At 46.1% G+C, this 22,731-nt stretch overlaps 1 protein-coding gene across 4 annotated transcripts in view; it reads right to left on the bottom strand.

Annotated features, from left to right (window-relative positions):
• The window catches only part of LOC311127203 (ras association domain-containing protein 6-like), a 49,125-nt gene extending 32,103 nt beyond the window's left edge, over positions 1-17,022 (bottom strand). For 2 of the 4 annotated variants that reach the window (XM_084158997.1, XM_084158999.1), the window contains exons 1-3: positions 16,435-17,022; positions 14,924-14,999; positions 13,671-13,749 (exon numbers count right to left, since the gene is read on the bottom strand). In XM_084158997.1, the coding sequence (XP_084015123.1) occupies positions 13,671-13,749; positions 14,924-14,970 (126 nt within the window). In that variant the 5' untranslated portion in view covers positions 14,971-14,999; positions 16,435-17,022. Of the gene's footprint in view, positions 1-13,670; positions 13,750-14,923; positions 15,000-15,526; positions 15,747-16,434 lie in introns of those variants that run through there. The other 2 variants (XM_084158996.1, XM_084158998.1) reach the window with 1 other exon arrangement.
• Between the last annotated feature and the right edge of the window lie 5,709 nt (positions 17,023-22,731).

Raw genomic sequence — 22,731 nt, 5'->3', positions numbered from 1 at the left:
TCCCATCTCCAACTATCCCATCTATAACTATCCCATCTCCAACTATCCCATCTCCAACTATCCCATCTCCAACTATCCCATCTATAACTATCCCATCTCCAACTATCCCATCTCCAACTATCCCATCTATAACTATCCCATCTATAACTATCCCATCTCCAACTATCCCATCTCCAACTATCCCATCTATAACTATCCATCTCCAACTATCCCATCTCCAACTATCCCATCTCCAACTATCCCATCTCCAACTATCCCATCTATAACTATCCCATCTCCAACTATCCCATCTATAACTATCCCATCTATAACTATCCCATCTATAACTATCCCATCTATAACTATCCCATATATAACTATCCCATCTATAAGTATCCCATCTATAACTATCCCATCTATAACTATCCCATCTATAACTATCCCATCTCCAACTATCCATCTCCAACTATCCCATCTCCAACTATCCCATCTCCAACTATCCCATCTATAACTATCCCATCTCCAACTATCCCATCTCCAACTATCCCATCTATAACTATCCCATCTATAACTATCCCATCTCCAACTATCCCATCTCCAACTATCCCATCTCCAACTATCCCATCTATAACTATCCCATCTCCAACTATCCCATCTATAACTATCCCATCTATAACTATCCCATCTATAACTATCCCATCTATAACTATCCCATCTCCAACTATCCCATCTCCAACTATCCCATCTCCAACTATCCCATCTATAACTATCCCATCTCCAACTATCCCATCTCCAACTATCCCATCTATAACTATCCCATCTCCAACTATCCCATCTATAACTATCCCATCTATAACTATCCCATCTATAACTATCCCATCTATAACTATCCCATCTCCAACTATCCCATCTCCAACTATCCCATCTCCAACTATCCCATCTATAACTATCCCATCTCCAACTATCCCATCTCCAACTATCCCATCTCCAACTATCCCATCTCCAACTATCCCATCTCCAACTATCCCATCTATAACTATCCCATCTATAACTATCCCATCTATAACTATCCCATCTCCAACTATCCCATCTATAACTATCCCATCTATAACTATCCCATCTCCAACTATCCCATCTCCAACTATCCCATCTCCAACTATCCCATCTCCAACTATCCCATCTATAACTATCCCATCTCCAACTATCCCATCTCCAACTATCCCATCTATAACTATCCCATCTATAACTATCCCATCTCCAACTATCCCATCTCCAACTATCCCATCTCCAACTATCCCATCTCCAACTATCCCATCTCCAACTATCCCATCTCCAACTATCCCATCTCCAACTATCCCATCTCCAACTATCCCATCTCCAACTATCCCATCTATAACTATCCCATCTATAACTATCCCATCTCCAACTATCCCATCTCCAACTATCCCATCTATAACTATCCCATCTATAACTATCCCATCTATAACTATCCCATCTATAACTATCCCATCTCCAACTATCCCATCTCCAACTATCCCATCTCCAACTATCCCATCTCCAACTATCCCATCTCCAACTATCCCATCTATAACTATCCCATCTATAACTATCCCATCTCCAACTATCCCATCTCCAACTATCCCATCTATAACTATCCCATCTCCAACTATCCCATCTCCAACTATCCCATCTCCAACTATCCCATCTATAACTATCCCATCTATAACTATCCCATCTCCAACTATCCCATCTCCAACTATCCCATCTATAACTATCCCATCTATAACTATCCCATCTCCAACTATCCCATCTCCAACTATCCCATCTCCAACTATCCCATCTCCAACTATCCCATCTCCAACTATCCCATCTCCAACTATCCCATCTATAACTATCCCATCTCCAACTATCCCATCTATAACTATCCCATCTCCAACTATCCCATCTATAACTATCCCATCTATAACTATCCCATCTCCAACTATCCCATCTCCAACTATCCCATCTCCAACTATCCCATCTCCAACTATCCCATCTCCAACTATCCCATCTATAACTATCCCATCTATAACTATCCCATCTCCAACTATCCCATCTCCAACTATCCCATCTCCAACTATCCCATCTCCAACTATCCCATCTCCAACTATCCCATCTCCAACTATCCCATCTATAACTATCCCATCTATAACTATCCCATCTATAACTATCCCATCTCCAACTATCCCATCTCCAACTATCCCATCTCCAACTATCCCATCTATAACTATCCCATCTATAACTATCCCATCTATAACTATCCCATCTCCAACTATCCCATCTATAACTATCCCATCTCCAACTATCCCATCTCCAACTATCCCATCTCCAACTATCCCATCTCCAACTATCCCATCTCCAACTATCCCATCTATAACTATCCCATCTCCAACTATCCCATCTATAACTATCCCATCTCCAACTATCCCATCTATAACTATCCCATCTATAACTATCCCATCTATAACTATCCCATCTCCAACTATCCCATCTCCAACTATCCCATCTCCAACTATCCCATCTCCAACTATCCCCATCTCCAACTATCCATCTCCAACTATCCCATCTCCAACTATCCCATCTCCAACTATCCCATCTCCAACTATCCCATCTCCAACTATCCCATCTCCAACTATCCCATCTCCAACTATCCCATCTCCAACTATCCCATCTCCAACTATCCCATCTATAACTATCCCATCTATAACTATCCCATCTATAACTATCCATCTCCAACTATCCCATCTATAACTATCCCATCTATAACTATCCCATCTATAACTATCCCATCTATAACTATCCCATCTATAACTATCCCATCTATAACTATCCCATCTATAACTATCCCATCTATAACTATCCCCATCTATAACAATCCCATCTATAACTATCCCCATCTATAACTATCCCATCTATAACTATCCCATCTATAACTATCCCATCTATAACTATCCCATCTATAACTATCCCCATCTATAACTATCCCATCTATAACTATCCCATCTATAACTATCCCATCTATAACTATCCCCATCTATAACTATCCCATCTATAACTATCCCATCTATAACTATCCCATCTATAACTATCCCATCTATAACTATCCCATCTATAACTATCCATCTAAATATACTGTTGGAAATAAGACCTGTAGGGATCCTGATGTTATTTCATATGAATTTTATAACTTATTTTGTGAATGTGGGTTCCTCTCTGTCAAATAAAATAGAGAGAACTGATGGAAATCCCTTGGATTATTATTAAGGGACATTTCCCTTCTCTGCTTCAGTTTGATCCTCCTGATGTGATGGAGGTGATGGAGGTCATTGGTAACTTAAAGGTATCAGCAGCAGGTTATGATGTGATTGGTGCCTCTTTGGTGAAATCAGTGTCTTCATCGATCACCGAGCCTCTAATGTATATCTTCACCAAATCAATGCAAACCGGTATTGTTCCTAAAGATATGAAATTTGCCAAAGTTATCCCCCTCTATAAATCTGGGGATCCAAGATCTTTTACAAATTATCGCCCAATATCTGTACTTCCATGTTTTACTAAAATCCTAGAAGAATTGGTATATAAGAGAAAGTTGAAACATTTCAATCAACACTGTATTCTATTTGAGCACCAATATGGTTCCAACACTGTATTCTACATGAGCACCAATATGGTTTCAACACTGTATTCTATATGAGCACCAATATGGTTTCAACACTGTATTCTAAATGAGCACCAATATGGTTTCAACACTGTATTCTATATGAGCACCAATATGGTTTCAACACTGTATTCTATATGAGCACCAATATGGTTTCAACACTGTATTCTATATGAGCACCAATATGGTTTCAACACTGTATTCTATATGAGCACCAATATGGTTTCAACACTGTATTCTATATGAGCACCAATATGGTTTCAACACTGTATTCTATATGAGCACCAATATGGTTTCAACACTGTATTCTATATGAGCACCAATATGGTTTCAACACTGTATTCTATATGAGCACCAATATGGTTTCAGCACTGTATTCTATATGAACACCAATATGGTTCCAACACTGTATTCTATATGAGCACCAATATGGTTTCAACACTGTATTCTATATGAGCACCAATATGGTTTCAGCACTGTATTCTATATGAGCACCAATATGGTTTCAACACTGTATTCTATATGAGCACCAATATGGTTTCAACACTGTATTCTATATGAGCACCAATATGGTTTCAGCACTGTATTCTATATGAACACCAATATGGTTCCAACACTGTATTCTATATGAGCACCAATATGGTTTCAGCACTGTATTCTATATGGGCACCAATATGGTTTCAACACTGTATTCTATATGAGCACCAATATGGTTTCAGCACTGTATTCTATATGGGCACCAATATGGTTTCAACACTGTATTCTATATGAGCACCAATATGGTTTTCATAAAAACTTCTCCACAGATATGGCTCTTGCAACTTGTGGATAAAATCTTTGCAGTCCTTAACAACAATGAAAACGGTTTTGGCATCTTTGTAGATTTATCCAAAGCGTTTGATAGGGTTGATCATGAAATATTACTTTCCAAATTGCATTATTACGGTTTTCATAATTATACATGTAATTGACTATATACAGTGCATTCGGAAAGTATTAAGAGCACTTCCCTTTTTCCACATTTTGTGACGTTACAGCCTTATTCTAAAATTGATTAAATTATTTTTTCCCTTCATCAATCTACACACAATACCCGATAAGGACAAAGCAAAAATGGGCTTTTATAGATTTTTGCAAATTTATTAAAAATAAAAAACTGAAATACCTTATTTACATAAGTATTCAGATCATTTGCTATGAGACTCAAAATTGAGCTCAGGTGCATCCTGTTTCGATTGATCATCCTTGAGATGTTTCTACAACTTGATTGGAGTCCACCTGTGGTAAATTCAATTGATTGGACATGATTTGGAAAGGCACACACCTGTCTATATAAGGTCCCACAGTTGACAGTGCATGTCAGAGCAAAAACCACGCCATGAGGTCGAAGGAATTGTCCGTAGAGCTCAGAGACAGGATTGTGTCGAGGCACAGATCTGGGGAAGGGTACCAAAAATGTTCTGCAGCATTGAAGATCCCCAAGATCACAGTGGCCTCCATCATTCTTAAATGGCAGAAGTTTGGAACCACCAAGACTCTTCCTAGAGCTGGCCGCCCGGCTAAACTGAGCAATCGGGGGAGAAGGTCCTTGGTCAGGGAGGTGACCAAGAACCCGATGGCCACTCTCACAGAGCTCCAGAGTTCCTCTGTGGAGATGGGAGAAACTTCCAGAAAAACAACCATCTCTGCAGCACTCCACCAATCAGGCCTTTATGGTAGAGTGGCCAGACGGAAGCCACTCCTCAGTAAAAGGCACATGACAGCCCGCTTGGAGTTTGCCAAAAGGCACCTAAAGACTCTCAGACCATGAGAAACAAGATTCTCTGGTCTGATGAAAGCAAGATTGAACTCTTTGGCCTGAATGCCAAGTGTCACGTCTGGAGGAAACCTGGCACCATCCCTACGGTGAAGCATGGTGGTGGCAGCATCATGCTATGGGGATGTTTTTCAGTGGCAGGGACTGGGAGACTAGTCAGGATCGAGGGAAAGATGAACGGAGCAAAGTACAGAGAGATCCTTGATGAAAACCTGCTCATGTCATGGGCCTCTCACTCCACCGGGTTACCACCTTAATTTTCTTCCACTCTGCTCACCACTCTCTCTACTCAGCCTAACTAGCTCCACCTGTCCCTGCTCTGCTCTGCTCTAATTACTCTGCCAGCTGCGCTGCATTACCCACTACCTCTCCCAGTATTTAAGGCCCTGTCTTTCAGCTCTCCGGTGTCAGATCGTCTGCAAAGCTCACACCCGGAACCTGGTTGCTCGCGCTTCTGGCTCACCCTGGTTTTGTGACCCCGGACCTGCCTGTTTTTTGGATACTCTTCTGCCTCAGGAGATCCAGACCTGCTTCTGCCATTACGACTCCTGACTACTCTTCAATCCCGGTAACTCTGACCAGCCTTCTGCCTTGCTACTACGTATTTTGGATTTCCCTTGAACTGTACTGCTGCCTTGTTTCATTCCGCCCTGTTGTGTCTGTGTCTCCCCCCCCCAGGACTTCTGGACCACCCACCACCGGCTTCATAGGACGCATCGCTGCCACTGGGGGGGGCACAGACCCAGCACATTGGACGGGATCCCTGTTACCCCTGGAGCCTTCATTCACTCCCTACTTCCCTTTTCCCTTAAGTTTAATAAACTTTCTGGTGTGACGCAATTGTGGTCCTCTGGTCGTCTGTCTGAACCGTGACAGTACGATCTGACCATTATGGACTCAGCGCACACTTTCCCCGACATGGAAACCGATGAGCATGAGCAGCAGTTCCAGCAGCAGCAACAACAACTCGCCATGATCATTCAACTCCTCACCAACCTTACCCCAGCCAGTCTGCCCACCAGCCCTGCCCCCGAGTTACCTGCCCCGGTCATTGCAGCCGCTGCTCCGGAACCCAAGATTGGAAACCCCGAGCGGTTCAACGGCGATTCAACCCAGGTCCGGCCATTCCTGACTAGCTGCCGACTTCAGTTCTCCTTGCAGCCAAGGACCTTCGCCACGGAGGGGGCTAAAGTTGGGTATGCCATCACTCACCTGACGGGCCGAGCTCGACTCTGGGGAACAGCAGAGTTCGAACGTCAAACCCCCGCATGTGCAACCTTCGACCTGTTTGCTGAGGAGATGCTGAAGGTGTTTGACCTGGATTCACCCACCGCAGAGGCGTCTCGTGAACTGTTCAGTATTCGACAAGGCAGACGTACAGTCGCAGACCATTCCATCGACTTCCGAACCCTGGCTAGACGAAGTTCTTGGAACACACCATCGTTGGTGGACGCGTTCTTCCATAGTTTGGCTGACTATATCAAGGACGAGTTGGTCTCCCATGAACTGCCTTCCACTCTTGATGAAGCCATCGCACTGACTGTCAGGATCGACAGAAGGATACAGACCCGTCGTCGTGAGAGGGGGCGCCAGGGTCCACCTACTACCGGCATTCGGAGAGATCCGACTGGGCTCCTGTCATCTACTGCCACTCACCCAGGTCAGCTTGATCAGTCTGAGCCTATGGAGATTGGGCGAGCCTCTCTCACTCCTGCAGAGCGCCAGCGCCGCTTCACCTCAAACCTCTGCCTCTATTGTGGAGGTGATGGACATCGTGTGGTAACCTGCCCTTTAAAGGGCCGAAGCTCACCGGGCATAGGGGGAGTCCGGTTGAGTTCAATGACCATCCAGTCCTCCGACCGCAAACCCCTGCTGCAAGTTCACCTCCGCCTCTCTGACTCAACTCACACCCTGGCTGCTCTGGTGGATTCTGGCGCCGAAGCCAACATAATGGACATCAAGCTGGCACGCCAACTGGGACTGGAGAACCTCCGTTTGACACCTCCTATTCCTGCCCGGGCACTGGACGGACACTTACTCGGATCGGTCACTCATGTCACGGCCCCGGTCTCGATGGGTCTGTCCGGAAACCATCAAGAAACTATCCAGTTTCACCTGCTCCCCTCTCCAGGCCAACCCCTCATCCTGGGTTACCCATGGCTCCGCCGGCACAACCCTCAGCTCGACTGGGTGACCGGGGTGATCAGGGAGTGGGGAGAGGACTGCCACCGAACCTGCCTGCTTGCTGCCGCACTACCCCCTCGGCCAGTACCTACTAACTCCGCTCCTGACCTCTCCAATGTCCCAGAATGCTACCATGGTCTCAGAGAGGTGTTTAACAAAGCAAGAGCCACATCTCTGCCCCCTCACCGACCGTACGACTGTGCCATCGACCTCCTCCCTGGAACAGCTCCTCCAAAGGGTCGTCTTTATTCGTTGTCTGCTCCTGAAAGAAAGTCCATGGAGGACTACATCAATGGCTCTCTGTCCGCAGGATTAATCCGTTCATCTTCATCTCCTGCTGGTGCTGGCTTCTTCTTTGTGGGGAAGAAGGACGGATCTCTTCGCCCCTGCATCGACTACAGGGGACTCAACGACATCACAGTGAAAAACCGTTACCCTCTGCCTCTGCTCACCTCTGCTTTTGAGTTGCTCCAGGGAGCCACTGTTTTTACCAAGTTGGATCTCAGAAACGCTTACCACCTAGTGCGGATCCGGGAGGGAGATGAATGGAAAACCGCATTCAATACACCAACAGGCCACTACGAGTATCTGGTTATGCCTTTTGGCCTCACCAATGCTCCTGCTGTGTTCCAGGCTCTAGTGAATGATGTACTGCGGGACATGTTAAACAAGTTTGTCTTCGTTTACCTGGATGACATCTTAATCTACTCCAGAAACCTGTCTGAACACACCCGCCATGTCCAGCAAGTCCTTCATCGTCTTCTGGAGAATTCCCTCTACGCCAAGGCAGAGAAATGTGAGTTTCACGTCAAGACAGTGGCCTTCCTGGGGTACATAGTGGCAGAGGGAAGTATCCAAATGGATCCTGCCAAAGTATCAGCAGTCACTTCATGGCCAGTTCCGGAGAACAGAAAGAAGCTGCAACAGTTTCTGGGGTTTGCTAACTTCTATAGGAAGTTTATCCGGAACTACAGTACCGTTGCTGCCCCTCTCACTGCTCTAACCAGCACCAAGCAACCCTTCACCTGGACCCCAGCAGCCGACAAGGCCTTCAGTACCCTCAAGGTGAGGTTCACCTCCGCTCCCATCCTCCAGATGCCTGATGTGGACCGGCAATTCATTGTGGAGGTGGACGCCTCGGATGTGGGAGTTGGTGCTGTGATTTCTCAGTGGGCTGCGGAGGATAGGAAGCTCCATCCCTGTGCCTTTTTCTCACGTCGGTTGTCCCCCTCTGAGTGCAATTACGACATAGGGAACCGTGAGCTGCTGGCTGTGAAGCTTGCCTTGGAGGAGTGGCGTCACTGGCTGGAGGGGTCCACCATTCCATTTCTCGTTTGGACCGATCATAAGAACTTGGAGTACATCCGCACGGCCAAACGGTTGAACTCCAGGCAGTCCCGCTGGGCCCTGTTCTTCACCAGGTTTAATTTCACTCTGTCATACCGGCCTGGATCACGCAACACCAAGCCAGACGCCCTCTCCCGTCAATTCCAGAAGGATGACACCCCCTCCAAGGACCCTGTGTCGATTCTGCCAAGTCCCTGCATCGTTGCAGCTCTGACCTGGGCTGTTGAGGAACAGGTGCTGGAGGCTCTCCGTAACCAGCCAGGTCCCAGCACTTGCCCAGCTGACCGCCTTTTTGTCCCCGAAGACCTGAGGTCCCAGGTCGTTCAGTGGGGACATGACTCCCACCTAGCTTGTCACCCTGGCTCCACCCGCACTTACAACCTGCTCGCCCAGAGGTTCTGGTGGCCCTCTCTGAGGAAGGATGTACGGGAATTCGTCCAAGCCTGCCCCATCTGCAACCAACACAAGTCGTCCTGCCAGCCCCCAGCCGGATTGCTGCAGCCCCTGCCTGTGCCCAGACGTCCCTGGTCTCACATCGCCCTTGACTTTGTCACGGGGCTGCCCCCTTCAAGTGGCATGACCGTCATTCTCACCATCGTTGACCGTTTCAGCAAGATGGCACACTTCATTCCCCTCCCCAAGCTCCCAACCGCCAAGGAGACCGCCCAGGTGGTCCTGGAACACGTCTTCCGGATCCACGGACTGCCAAAGGATGTAGTTTCTGACCGTGGTCCACAATTCTCCTCCGCTTTTTGGAAGGAGTTCTGTCACCTGCTGGGAGCCACAGTCAGTCTGACTTCCGGATTCCATCCCCAATCCAATGGGCAGTCAGAGCGGGCTAATCAGGAGCTCGAGAAGGCACTGCGATGCATGACTTCACGCAACCCCCACTCCTGGTCGCAGCAATTGACATGGGTGGAGTACGCACACAATTCTCTGACCTGCTCTGCCATCGGTATGTCCCCTTTCCAATGTGTTTATGGATACCAGCCTCCTCTATTTGCCAGCCAGGAAGAGGAGGTTACTTGCCCATCTGCACTTGCTTTTGCCCGTCGATGTCGCCGCACCTGGTCACAAGCCCGAGCCACACTCCTCAGATCCGTTGCCAGCTACACTACCGGGGCCAACCGTCGGAGAATTCCTGCTCCCACCTACCATGTTGGTCAAAGGGTGTGGTTGTCATCGAAGAACCTGCCACTCAGGGTGGAGTCGCAGAAGCTGGCACCTCGGTTCATTGGCCCATTCCCTATCATAAGAGTGATTAGCCCAACTGCTGTCCGGCTCCAACTGCCTAATTCCCTGAGGGTGCACCCCACTTTCCATGTGTCTAAGATTAAGCCCATCCATGAGAGTCCGCTGGTCCCTGCTGCGCCTGGTCCTCCTCCTCCACGGCTCGTCGATGGTGGTCTGGTTTACACCGTCCGCCGCCTGCTTCGGTCCAGACGGAGGGGTAGGGGTCTCCAGTACCTCATTGACTGGGAGGGCTATGGACCTGAGGAAAGGACCTGGGTGCCAGCTAGTCGGATTGTGGATAGGACTCTCATCACCGCTTTCCACCAACGGCATCCTGATCAACCTGCAATCCGTAGGGGCCGCCCCAGAGGGGTCCCTAACCGTCCTGCCCGCTCGGCTTCCTGTCCTGTGCCTGATCCTGTCTCGGGACCTGTCCCATCTCCCGACCACGGCCCTCCGGCTTCCTCCGAGGATGAGGACGTTCACTCGGACCGTTCGGAGGAGTTCTAGCCCTCCTCCGGCTCCCCTCCTCCCGCCCGGCGTGGTGTTGCTCTTGGGACTTCTGGGGCCGTCCCTTGGGGGGGGGGTTCTGTCATGGGCCTCTCACTCCACCGGGTTACCACCTTAATTTTCTTCCACTCTGCTCACCACTCTCTCTACTCAGCCTAACTAGCTCCACCTGTCCCTGCTCTGCTCTGCTCTAATTACTCTGCCAGCTGCGCTGCATTACCCACTACCTCTCCCAGTATTTAAGGCCCTGTCTTTCAGCTCTCCGGTGTCAGATCGTCTGCAAAGCTCACACCCGGAACCTGGTTGCTCGCGCTTCTGGCTCACCCTGGTTTTGTGACCCCGGACCTGCCTGTTTTTTGGATACTCTTCTGCCTCAGGAGATCCAGACCTGCTTCTGCCATTACGACTCCTGACTACTCTTCAATCCCGGTAACTCTGACCAGCCTTCTGCCTTGCTACTACGTATTTTGGATTTCCCTTGAACTGTACTGCTGCCTTGTTTCATTCCGCCCTGTTGTGTCTGTGTCTCCCCCCCCCAGGACTTCTGGACCACCCACCACCGGCTTCATAGGACGCATCGCTGCCACTGGGGGGGGCACAGACCCAGCACATTGGACGGGATCCCTGTTACCCCTGGAGCCTTCATTCACTCCCTACTTCCCTTTTCCCTTAAGTTTAATAAACTTTCTGGTGTGACGCAATTGTGGTCCTCTGGTCGTCTGTCTGAACCGTGACAGCTCAAGAGTGCTCAGGACCTCAGACTGGGGTGAAGGTTCACCTTCCAACAGGACAACGACCCTAAGCACACAGCCAAGACAACGCAGGAGTGGCTTCGGGACATGTCTCTGAATGTCCTTGATTGGCCCAGCCAGATCCCGGTCTTGAACCCGATCTAACATCTCTGGAGAGACCTGGAGGATCTGCAGAGAAGAATGGGAAAAACTCCCCAAATACAGGTGTGCCAAGCTTGTAGTGTCATACCCAAGAACGCTTGAGGCTGTAATCTCTGCCAAATATACTTTAACAAAGTGCTGAGTAAAGGGTCTGAATACTTATGTAAATGTGATATTTTAGTTTTAATTTATTTATAAATTAGCAGAAAATTCTAAAAACCTGTTTTTGCTTTGTCATTATGGGGTATTGTTTGTAGATTGATGAGGAAAATAAACAATTTAATCAATTTTAGAATAAGGCTGTAACGTACCAAAATGTGAAAAAAGTAAAGGGGTCTGAATACTTTCCGAATGCACTGTAGTTATGTTTATGATACAGAACCATTTGTTTATGCAAATAGCTGTGCATCTACCAGGACCAAGATATCCTGTGGGTCCACAGGGTTTGATAATTGGACCTTTGTTATTCCTAATCTATATCAATGACCTTGCTGCTGTGTCTTCTACTGTACTTCCCATTGTCTTTGCTGATGATACCAATTTTATTTTATCACACCATTTTTATATACTAATTAATGAAGCCAACTCATTTTTTGAATGGTTTCAGAGAAACAAGAAACATCAACTTTATTGTATTCACTAGTAAGAATAACAAATATTGCTTAAAAAAAAGAGCCAGACTCTCAGTTGGTGGGAATTAAATGGAACAAGTCAAATCCACTAGATTCCTCTGAGTTCTAATCGATGAAAAGTTATCCTGGAAAGATCATATTCAATTTGTCTGTAGCAAAGTGATGAAATGTGTTGGTATCATCAGAAAGATGAGTGGCTTGGTTCATCAGGCTTCCTAACTCTATACTGTAGCTTAATTTACCCATATCTCATTTACTGTGATATTGTCTGGGCCTGTACATATGAATCCTACCTACACAAATTACTCATCATACAAAATACATTTTCAAGACTAGCCACCTCCTCTAATTACCTGGCTTCATCTGCACCTTTGTTTAAGAAACTCAATATCTTGTCTATTTACGACATCAATGTACGGCAATTATGCACTTTCATCTACAAATACTCACACCTCCCAGACAGTTTACCTAAACCCTTCAATGGATTCATCCAGGTTAATTCTGAAATCCATCTATATAACACAAGACACTGCGATAACCTTCACCCTCCCCACTGCTGCACCTCACATAGTCAATTCTCTATCAGATACAGAGGTACCAAACTCTGGAATTCTTATCTTCACATTGCCAAAACATCATCATCCCTCAACAACTTCAAGCGAAGACTGGGGGTCAGCCTGTTGAACCACTCAGTAATCTCCTCCATATAGCCTAGCACTCACATGCACACAGACATGCACACATACACATTTAAACTTTTTTTGTGTGTGATTACTGATCAATTAATTTATACATTTATAATGTATAAATTATAAATGTAGGGCGGCAGGTAGCTTAGTGGTTAAGAGCGTTGTGCCAGTAACCGAAAGGTCGCTGGTTCTAATCCCCGAGCCGACTAGGTGAAAAATCTGTCGATGTGCCCTTGAGCAAGGCACTTAACCCTAATTGCTCCTGTAAGTCGCTCTGGATAAGAGCGTCTGCTAAATGACCAATTATTATTATTATTATTATTATTATTATTATTATTATTATTATTATTATTATTATTATTATTAATTATTATAATTAGTAGGTGTTATCTGTTGTCACAAACCTTTTACGTTTTTTTGTGTTGTGGTTTTCATATCAGCACTTGGGCTTCCAACCACACCTCACACCGTTTATTGTATTTATTTGTTTTTATCTGTATTGTTGTTTATCACTTAGTTTTCTTTGGTGCGAATAAATTAAACTTTGACTAAAATGTAAACAGCAGAAGTTTGATTTCGAAAATTGATTTGATTAGTAAATAGTTAATTTTTATGTGTTTTTATCACTTGTTTTCTTTGATGCAAATAAATAAAATAATATAATCACTGGAGCAGCGAGGGTCAACCTACCTCATAGAAGTTAAGATGCTGCTGTGTCTTATCTTTTAGAAAACAGTTGTACGTGTTCAGCAATGAAAAGAACTCAGCCCTGAAAGAAACAACAATGGAGATCAAGGATAGTTGGAATCAGTGTTAAGAAAATGTGGGTTAAATTGACTCTACTTGGAGTTGATAACTGGAGTTAATTGGGATGGAGTACTTTTAACTGCATTAAGAGTAACCAAAGACAGGGAGTTAAATCTATGGAGTTATCCACAGATGTGGGAGGGGCCTCATTGTCATATTTCCCAGCATGCTCTGTTGCAGGTTGATTTCTTTTTAAATTGTTTGTTTCAATATCTGTGTTTTTACATGTACATTGTGTAGCATTAGATCAAAAACATTCAAAGATAAAAAAAATAAAATCTAAACTTATCCAATCTGTAAGTGGCTGGATTTATAATAACCATTAGTGAGATACATGCCCCAGTGTACATGGTGACAGGCATTTAAACTGCAAGTTGTGAGTGATCTAAAAGTACTAGATATTGTCCTGCAGGTTGGCTTCTGACAGAGATTGGATATCACATTGCAATCCACCCTTATGTGACACATTAACAAATATTCAAACAAGGCTTTGCACCCTTATAACTCAAAGGACATAAACTGACAGAGAAACGTACTCTGTCGGAGTTATTTGTTCATTCAAAACAACACAGAGAAATGTACTCTGTTGGAGTTATTTGTTCATTCAAAACAACACAGAGAAATGTAAAATGGGAGTTGATTAAAAACAACACTGAAAATAGTAAAATGGCAATTGGAGTTAAAATTAAGCAACTCTCTGAGAGTTGGATATTTACTTAATTTAGTGTCGTTTAACTCCAAAAATATCAACGCCATGACCAGAGTAGTTTTAACAAACAAAAATAAGTGTGGGACCTTATAAACCCCAAAATAGTGTTACATTTGACTCCTTAGGATTTGAATTAACTCTTGCAATTTTACTGTGTATGTTTAATAGTGAATTGTAAGAATGACATAACATTCTGGAATAACATCTAAGATGTCAGATTGGATCTAAGCAGCTGAAATATATGAAAACTGAAAGCATAACTCTCCTTTGTTTATAGTGCACCTAACCCTAGTTATGTATAGACAGTATCACGCTTTGGTCTTTGAATTCTGAGACTTCTGTACGAACCTCAAATGGAATTTGACCTTCACGTATTACACCATCATGGAATAATCAACAGAGTCAGTAAAACACAGTAGTGACATACCTTGACAGCACTCGCCCGTCTCCCGTAACTACATGTGTACTCATCATGGAGTCATGGATTCAAACCCGATAGTCACCTGCAAGGAAATATATTAACTTTGTTAATAACCCAGTGAACACGTTAACAATAGTCACACATCCTTCGATATCTGCCTTTCATTGTAACATGTTTCCACATCAGAAATCATCTCTATTATTCTAGTTGGTCAAAGTAATGTTGTTGTGTCAGACAGCATTCTGATAGTTGAGACTGTCTCAACTTGCACGCTATTCCCTCTATAGTGCACTACCTTGGACCAGACCTACGCACTTTATAGGGAATACGGTGCCACTTAGGATACAAAACAGCATCCTAATGCCTCCCCTCTCTGTCTAAACCTGTTCGTGTTGTTGGAAAGGAATCGAAAGTATTTTTAAAAGCTAATAGCTGCCAGTGATACAGTCAATCGGACAGGCAGTCAGTCAGACCGTGCTTAAACAGAATGAATAGAGCAACCCAGTAAACACGTTAACTAACGCAGACGAAGCCTCTTAACTCTCTTTCTCTCTCTTTTATCTCTCTATTTCTCTAAATATTCTCTCTGCTGAGAGATTTCATACTTGCCTCAGTCGGTAGACTACTTCAGAGGGAGTGGCCTGGCTCTGTCACATCGTGCCTGAACCTGTGGGTTCTAACCATGGGTTGTGTGGTCTCGGAGTCTGTGCGTCCTCTCAGCAGAGAGCTAATGTCAACATTCCAGAGTCAACAGCAGTCCTTTAAACAGAAATGAATTGTCCCTGTAGTCTCCTATGGTTTGGACAGCGACCACAGACAGTGTCCACCCTCCCAGTGACGGAGGGGTTGAATGAGATGTCTGAAACCAGACCTGGGTTCAAATACTATTTGAAATCTTTCAAAAGGTTTGAGCATTTGCTTTAGCCTACCTGGCGTGCCAGATGGGTGTGGTTTGCACTTTTGCAGGTATTCTATTGGTTCCTTTGTGCAAGTCCAGAGAAAGTATTTGCAATGATTTAAAATAGCATTTGAACCGAACGCTGTTAGAAACATCCAATCCTGTGAGCTCTTAATAACACGTTGCCGGAGGGGGGTTATACTGGTCTGCCTGCCTGCCTGCCTGCCTGCCTGCCTGCCTGCCTGCCTGCCTGCCTGCCTGCCTGCCTGCCTGCCTGCCTGCCTGCCTGTCTGTCTGCCTGTCTGCCTGCCTGCCTGCCTGCCTGCCTGCCTGCCTGCCTGCCTGCCTGCCTGCCTGCCTGCCTGCCTGTCTGTCTGTCTGTCTGTCTGCTCCCAGTAAGTGCATAGTCTCTACCATGACAACATGAGTAACCCTCATGATATTCACATCATTTATGAGACAAGTTATGAAATCACGTCTTTGTCTAAACTTTTACAGACAGACTTGTCCCACTCAAACACATGCAAATGAGAAGCATTTGATTATGGCAAGAATACGAACACTAGTCGATTCATTATTTGTTTACCAACAACACATATACAGTACATTTATAACTCACGTTCTTACAGCCTGAATCCAGTAGTGAATCCTGTGAGGTTGAGCTGCGAGCTAGGTCCTCATCCCTCCATAGTGGTGTTGTGATTCCCTGTGTCTCTTCCTGTGTTTCTTCCCGTGTCTCTTCCTGTGTTTCTTCCCGTGTCTCTTCCTGTGTTTCTTCCTGTGTCTCTTCCTGTGTTTCTTCCTGTGTCTCTTCCTGTGTCTCTTCCTGTGTTTCTTCCTGTGTCTCTTCCTGTGTTTCTTCCCGTGTCTCTTCCTGTGTTTCTTCCTGTGTCTCTTCCTGTGTCTCTTCCTGTGTTTCTTACTGTGTCTCTTCCTGTGTCTCTTCCTGTGTCTATTCCTGTGTCTCTGTGTCTCTTCCTGTGTCTCTGTGCCACTTCCTGTGTTTCTTCCTGTGTCTCTTCCTGTGTCTCTATGTCTCTTCCTGTGTCTCTTCCTGTGTCTATTCCTGTGTCTCTGTGTCTCTTCCTGTGTCTATGTGCCTATTCCTGTGTGTGTTCCTGTGTCTCTTCCTGTGTGTCCAGAATGAGAAGCACATTGATGTTGAGAGGTGAAAGAGACGAGCGTGAAGGAAGAAAAGTGGTTAATCATTACAGAACACGTAGATGCAGACAGACAGAGGGAGGCGTGTGTGTGTGGAACACCACAGGGTAGGGTGTGTATGAATTAACAACACTTCACCTAATGAGGTCAGATCACCTGCTTCGCCAGAGGGCCAGGCACTCCTAATGCACCACAACACTGTTCCATTGTATAAAATAATTTGTAAGATGCCATGCGACTAATGTGACCGATAACTATGTTATAATCATCCCTACTCTGAAGCCCCGTTTATACCTGGTTCTAACATGTGTTCTTTGTCCTGATCTTGTCCTCATTCTGATTGTGTCCACATTTTCAGACCGGAGTAGATGATAAAACCTCTGCATTGTGTCTGGGTGTAGTTTAAGTGGACAAGGATCTAGACAGTGAATCAATTTAAATCAGAATTATCTCACCCTTTAAAACCACTGACAAGTGGCACCATTTGACTTCTGGCATCAATGTGTCTTTTTTTACCATTTTTGAAGAGCTGGAATCATTTCCTCATTTATTGTACCCTGCACTGCACTCTAGTGTTACAGAGATAGTACCCATTGTGTAGTTAATCTCTGAGATATTAAAGGGCAGTGCAGGGTGTAGTTACCTTCTCTAACACTAGAGGGCAGTGCAGGGTGTAGTTACCTTCTCTACCACTAGAGGGCAGTGCAGGGTGTAGTTACCTTCTCTAACACTAGAGGGCAGTGCAGGGTGTAGTTACCTTCTCTACCACTAGAGGGCAGTGCAGGGTGTAGTTACCTTCTCTAACACTAGAGGGTAGTGCAGGGTGTAGTTACCTTCTCTAACAGTAGAGGGCAGTGCAGGGTGTAGTTACCTTCTCTACCACTAGAGGGCAGTGCAGGGTGTAGTTACCGTCTCTAACACTAGAGGGCAGTGCAGGGTGTAGTTACCTTCTCTAACACTAGAGGGTAGTGCAGGGTGTAGTTACCTTCTCTACCACTAGAGGGCAGTGCAGGGTCTGGTAAAACAAAGACAAGGTCAACAGGTAGCAGTGGAGCCCTTCCACATAGCAGGAAATACGTTGAGAACCCAGTAGCATCACTGGTGGAACAATTATATGCATGAATGACCTTGTTTAGATAATCACCCCAGTTGAATGACCTTGTTTAGATAATCACTCCAGGAGGTATTTTTCTCATGTGGTGTGTCCAACATTGACAATAGTGAAGGTTAAATTTCTCCACCGGATTCCCCCCTGGATGATATGGAGAGGTTCTGGATAAGGCTATTCCCCTACAGTTCTGCAGGGCTCTGAATAACTGATTTTCAAACTCTCTTTCCTGATCTTGATGGATTTTTTACACAAAGCCAATCTTTAGGAAAAAGTCCACAAAGGTTTTTGCTGCAGTTTCCCTGACTTGTTTCTGGTGGCTCGTGCAAATTTTGTAAAGTTATCTAAAATAACTCAAATGTACTCGTAGCCCCCTCTGCTTTCTCCTAAATCACACAGTCAATTACAATAATCTGGAAAGGAGCTGTAGCCCGTACTAGTTATTACACTGGGTTTCTCTTGTTTGATACGCTCACACACTTCAGTGATAAAGTGTTCAATGTCATGTTGCATGAGTGGCCAATAAAAGTTCAACACTCTTTCTGTTCCTCGTAAAACTGACTATCCTACTGATCCTTGACTTCGGCGATGTCATTTACAAAATAGCCTCCAACACTCTACTCAGCAAATTGGATGTAGTCTATCACAGTGCCATCCGTTTTGTCTCCAAAGCCCCATATACTACCCACCATTGTGACCTGTACGCTCTTGTTGGCTGGCCCTCACTACATATTCGTCGCCAAACCCACTGGCTCCAGGTCATCTATAAATCACTGCTAGGCAAATCCCCGTCTTATCTTAGCTCACTGGTCACCATAGCAACACCCACCCGTAGGCAGCGCTCCAGCAGGTATACCTCACTGGTCATCCCCAAAGCCAACACCTCCTTTGGCCGCCATTCCTTCCAGTTCTCTGCCTCAAATGACTGGAACGAACTGCAAAAATCTCCCTCACTAACTTTAAGCAACAGTTGTCAGAGCAGCTTACCGATCACTGCACCTGTACACAGCCCATCTGAAATTAGCCCACCCAACTACCTCATCCCTATATTGTTATTTATTTTGCTAATTTGCACTCCAGTATCTCTATTTGCACATCATCTCTTGCACATCTAGCATTCCAGTGTTAATACTAATTGTAATTCTCTTGCACTATGGCCTATTTATTGCCTTACCTCCATAACTTGCTACATTTGCACACACTGTATATATATTTTCTGTTTTATTTTTGACTTTATGTTTTGTTTTACCCCATATGTAACTCTGTGTTGTTGTTTTTATCACACTGCTTTGCTTTATCTTGGCCAGGTCACAGTTGTAAATGAGAACTTGTTCTCAACTGGCTTACCTGGTTAAATAAAGGTTAAATAAAAAATAATAATAATAAAGATGGGCCATTTCAGTGTGGAAGTACTTGTAAATCAGTGTTCTGTACTGACTTGGTACCTCAACTTGAGTCCTTTCTGCTGTTGTCCTTTGTAATAATCCCTCTGGTTAGACATGGAGTCCGTTCCACTCTTGCAGTAACTGTTTGACTTGGCATGACTCCTGTTGACATTCTGTGGGTTTTGGCTTAGTCCTGCTCCTTTTCATGTCCAAGATTCTTGATACAGCTGCATCCTTTAACTGAGCCTTCATGAGATCGTGTGGAGACAGTCGGTCTGTAACGGTTCCCCCCCCCACCTTGACAGCTCCTCTTGCACTGATGGCCTTAGTGTGACCGTGGATATCCAAGTTACACGGTCATGCTGTTGTGCCTGAACATTATTGAGTGTTGCTTTCACCATCTCAGGTGAGTGTTTCTCTGTTTCTCTTTCATGTAACGTTCAGCATGCAGAGGAGAACGTGACAGAAAGTCTGAATCAGTGTTTACCTTTCCAGGACGATACTTCAGTGTGAGATTGAAGTCAGACAGCTCCGCCACCCAGCGATGACCGGTGGCATTCAGTCTCACTGTAGTTAGTACATATGTCAAGGGGTTATTATCACTGGCACAGAGGGAGCATAAAAGAGGTCATCTCGGAACCGCTCAGTCACTGCCCATTTGAGGGCCAAGAATTCCAGTTTCCCTGAGTGAAGGTGATAGTTTCTCTCTGCTTGTGTCAGGGTGCGGGAGCGATATCCAACGACTCTCACTTTGTCACTTTGTCGTTGGTATAACACACCTCCCAATTCCTCTTCGGAGGAGATAAAAGGGTCCTTGAAATCTGGGTAAGCAAGCACAGGTGGATTAGTCAACACACTCACCAAGTGTTCTAATGCTCTCTGGTGAGCATCCTCCCATGTAACTTTCTGGTGGGGCGGAACCTGTCCCGACTGCTATCTTGGTCCTTCGCTCCCCGGATGCTGGGGTCTCCAACTTCACTGCTACTAAGTCATAGAGACAGTTTGCATGTTGTGAGAAGTTCTCTACATAACCCCTGTAGTAGCCTAGAAACCCCAATCGTTTCCTCAGCTCTCTCACGTTTGCTGGTGGCCCGTTTACCAGTTCTTGCACTGCTACAATTTCTTTAACATCCATTTTGTAACCCTCAGCAGAATTTCTTTCTTCTAAATAACGGGCCTCATTCTTGAATTTAATACCCCATTTATTTTGCTGCCTGAGTACCCAACGGACATCTTACACATGTTGTTCAAATGACTGACAAAAAAGAAATTATCCAAATATGGTACACAGATTCTATCTCTTATACCCTCTAGACTTTCCTCCATGCTTCGTTGGAAGGCAGAGGGACTGTTTGATCAGCCAAAGGGAATTCTGTTCCATTCATATAAGACCCAAGGAGTGCTGAAGGCAGTTTATTCTCTGGCCTCCTCTCCCACAAAGCCTTGGTGGTATGCCTTTCCTTGATCTAAAACTGTAAATAATCCTGGGGTAGCTGGAGTAGTTGGACCCCACTCTCTCTGTGTGATGGGACAAGGTGAGTAGTGGTCTTAAATGTAGGTAGGTTTCCAGTGATCCTGTTGACAGACTTTGGAACTGTAGGCAGCTTTGTGACACAATGAACACAACTTAAACTCTGAGGTTCTCTCTCCCTTTGCACTGCAGCCGCTGCAACACTGGATGGAACTACATGTATCTGAAGACACTCCTCGTTCCAGGGTTGTTACCCACAGGTGTTTCCCGATGGCTGTACGTTGCCCCTGATTCTACATCCTACTGCCCAATGGCTATCACTGCCACATTTGTAGCAATGTTGGCCAGTCTGTTGGCCAGTCTGTTGACCAGTCTGTTGGCCAGTCTGACCAGTCTGTTGACCAGTCTGTTGGCCAGTCTGTTGGCCAGTCTGTTGGCCAGTCTGTTGGCCAGTCTGTTGGCCAATATGTTGGCCAGTCTGTTGGCCAGTCTGTTGGCCAGTCTGTTGGCCAGTCTGTTGGCCAGTCTGTTGGCCAGTCTCAGTCTGTTGGCCAGTCTGTTGGCCAGTCTGTTGGCCAGTCTGTTGACCAGTCTGTTGACCAGTCTGTTGGCCAGTCTGTTGGCCAGTCTGTTGACCAGTCTGTTGGCCAGTCTGTTGGCCAGTCTGTTGGCCAGTCTGTTGGCCAGTCTGACCAGTCTGTTGGCCAGTCTGTTGGCCAGTCTGTTGGCCAGTCTGTTGGCCAGTCTGTTGGCCAGTCTCATAACAACTTTTGCATTTTATTTTCTCTCTGTTGGTTGTACTTGGTTTTCTGTTGGAGCGATTCCTCACTGAACTGTCACCCTGGCCTGCACTGACTGTACTAATGATGACAGGTCACTGAACTGTCACCCTGGCCTGCACTGACTGTACTAATGATGACAGGTCACTGAACTGTCACCCTGGCTGCTATACTACTTGTTGCTATACTACTAAAGTCTGTTGGACTTACTTTGTGCGTCCTGCGCCTGATTCCACCACCACACCCACCTACAGCTACACTGACAGAATCACACACCATACTCGATGGAATCAGCAGGAGCCGCAGCAGCACAGGCGACGTTGGAGGACAGGGTCCGCGAACAGAATGACCAGATCCTGCGGATGGGGTCCGCACTGCAGGAGGTGATCACCACCATCCGGGGCTGGAAGACCCGAGGGACTCCTCTACCGCCATCCTCCCTGCCAGCACCATCGGCAAGTCAGCCCATTCCCGCTCCGGAACCCAGAGGAGTTCGACTCTCGCTCCCGAGGGCCTACGATGGGACTGCGGCCGGGTGTCAGGGATTCCTTCTCCAGGTGGAGCTTTACCTGGCCACCGTGCACCCGGCGCCCTCGGGACACGAGAGCGTGTCCGCCCTGATCTCCTGCCTTTCCGGGAAGGCGTTGGAATGGGCCAACGCAGAGTGGAGGAGAATCGACGCGAACACCATCACCTACGACGAGTTCTCCCGCCGCTTCAGGGCCGTGTTTGACCATCCCCCGGAGGGGAAAGCGGCGGGGGAGCGTCTGGTCTGCCTCCGGCAGGGGAAGAGGAGTGCCCAGGAGTTCGCCTTGGAATTCCGTACTCTAGCGGCGGACGCAGGGTGGAATGAGCGGGCTCTCATCGTTCACTACCGATGTAGTCTACGCGAGGACGTCCGTAGGGAGCTGGCCTGTAGGGACACCAGCCTCTCGTTCGACCAGTTGGTCGACATGTCCATCAGGCTGGATAACCTGCTAGCTACCCGCGGACGTCCCGAGGGGGGTCCGTC

Source organism: Coregonus lavaretus (assembly GCF_964263955.1).
Source record: "Coregonus lavaretus genome assembly, chromosome: 4".
In the NCBI taxonomy this organism is placed as follows: domain Eukaryota; kingdom Metazoa; phylum Chordata; class Actinopteri; order Salmoniformes; family Salmonidae; genus Coregonus; species Coregonus lavaretus.
The sequence above is the reverse complement of the archived record's forward strand: the minus strand, read 5'-3'. Positions and strand labels throughout refer to the sequence as shown.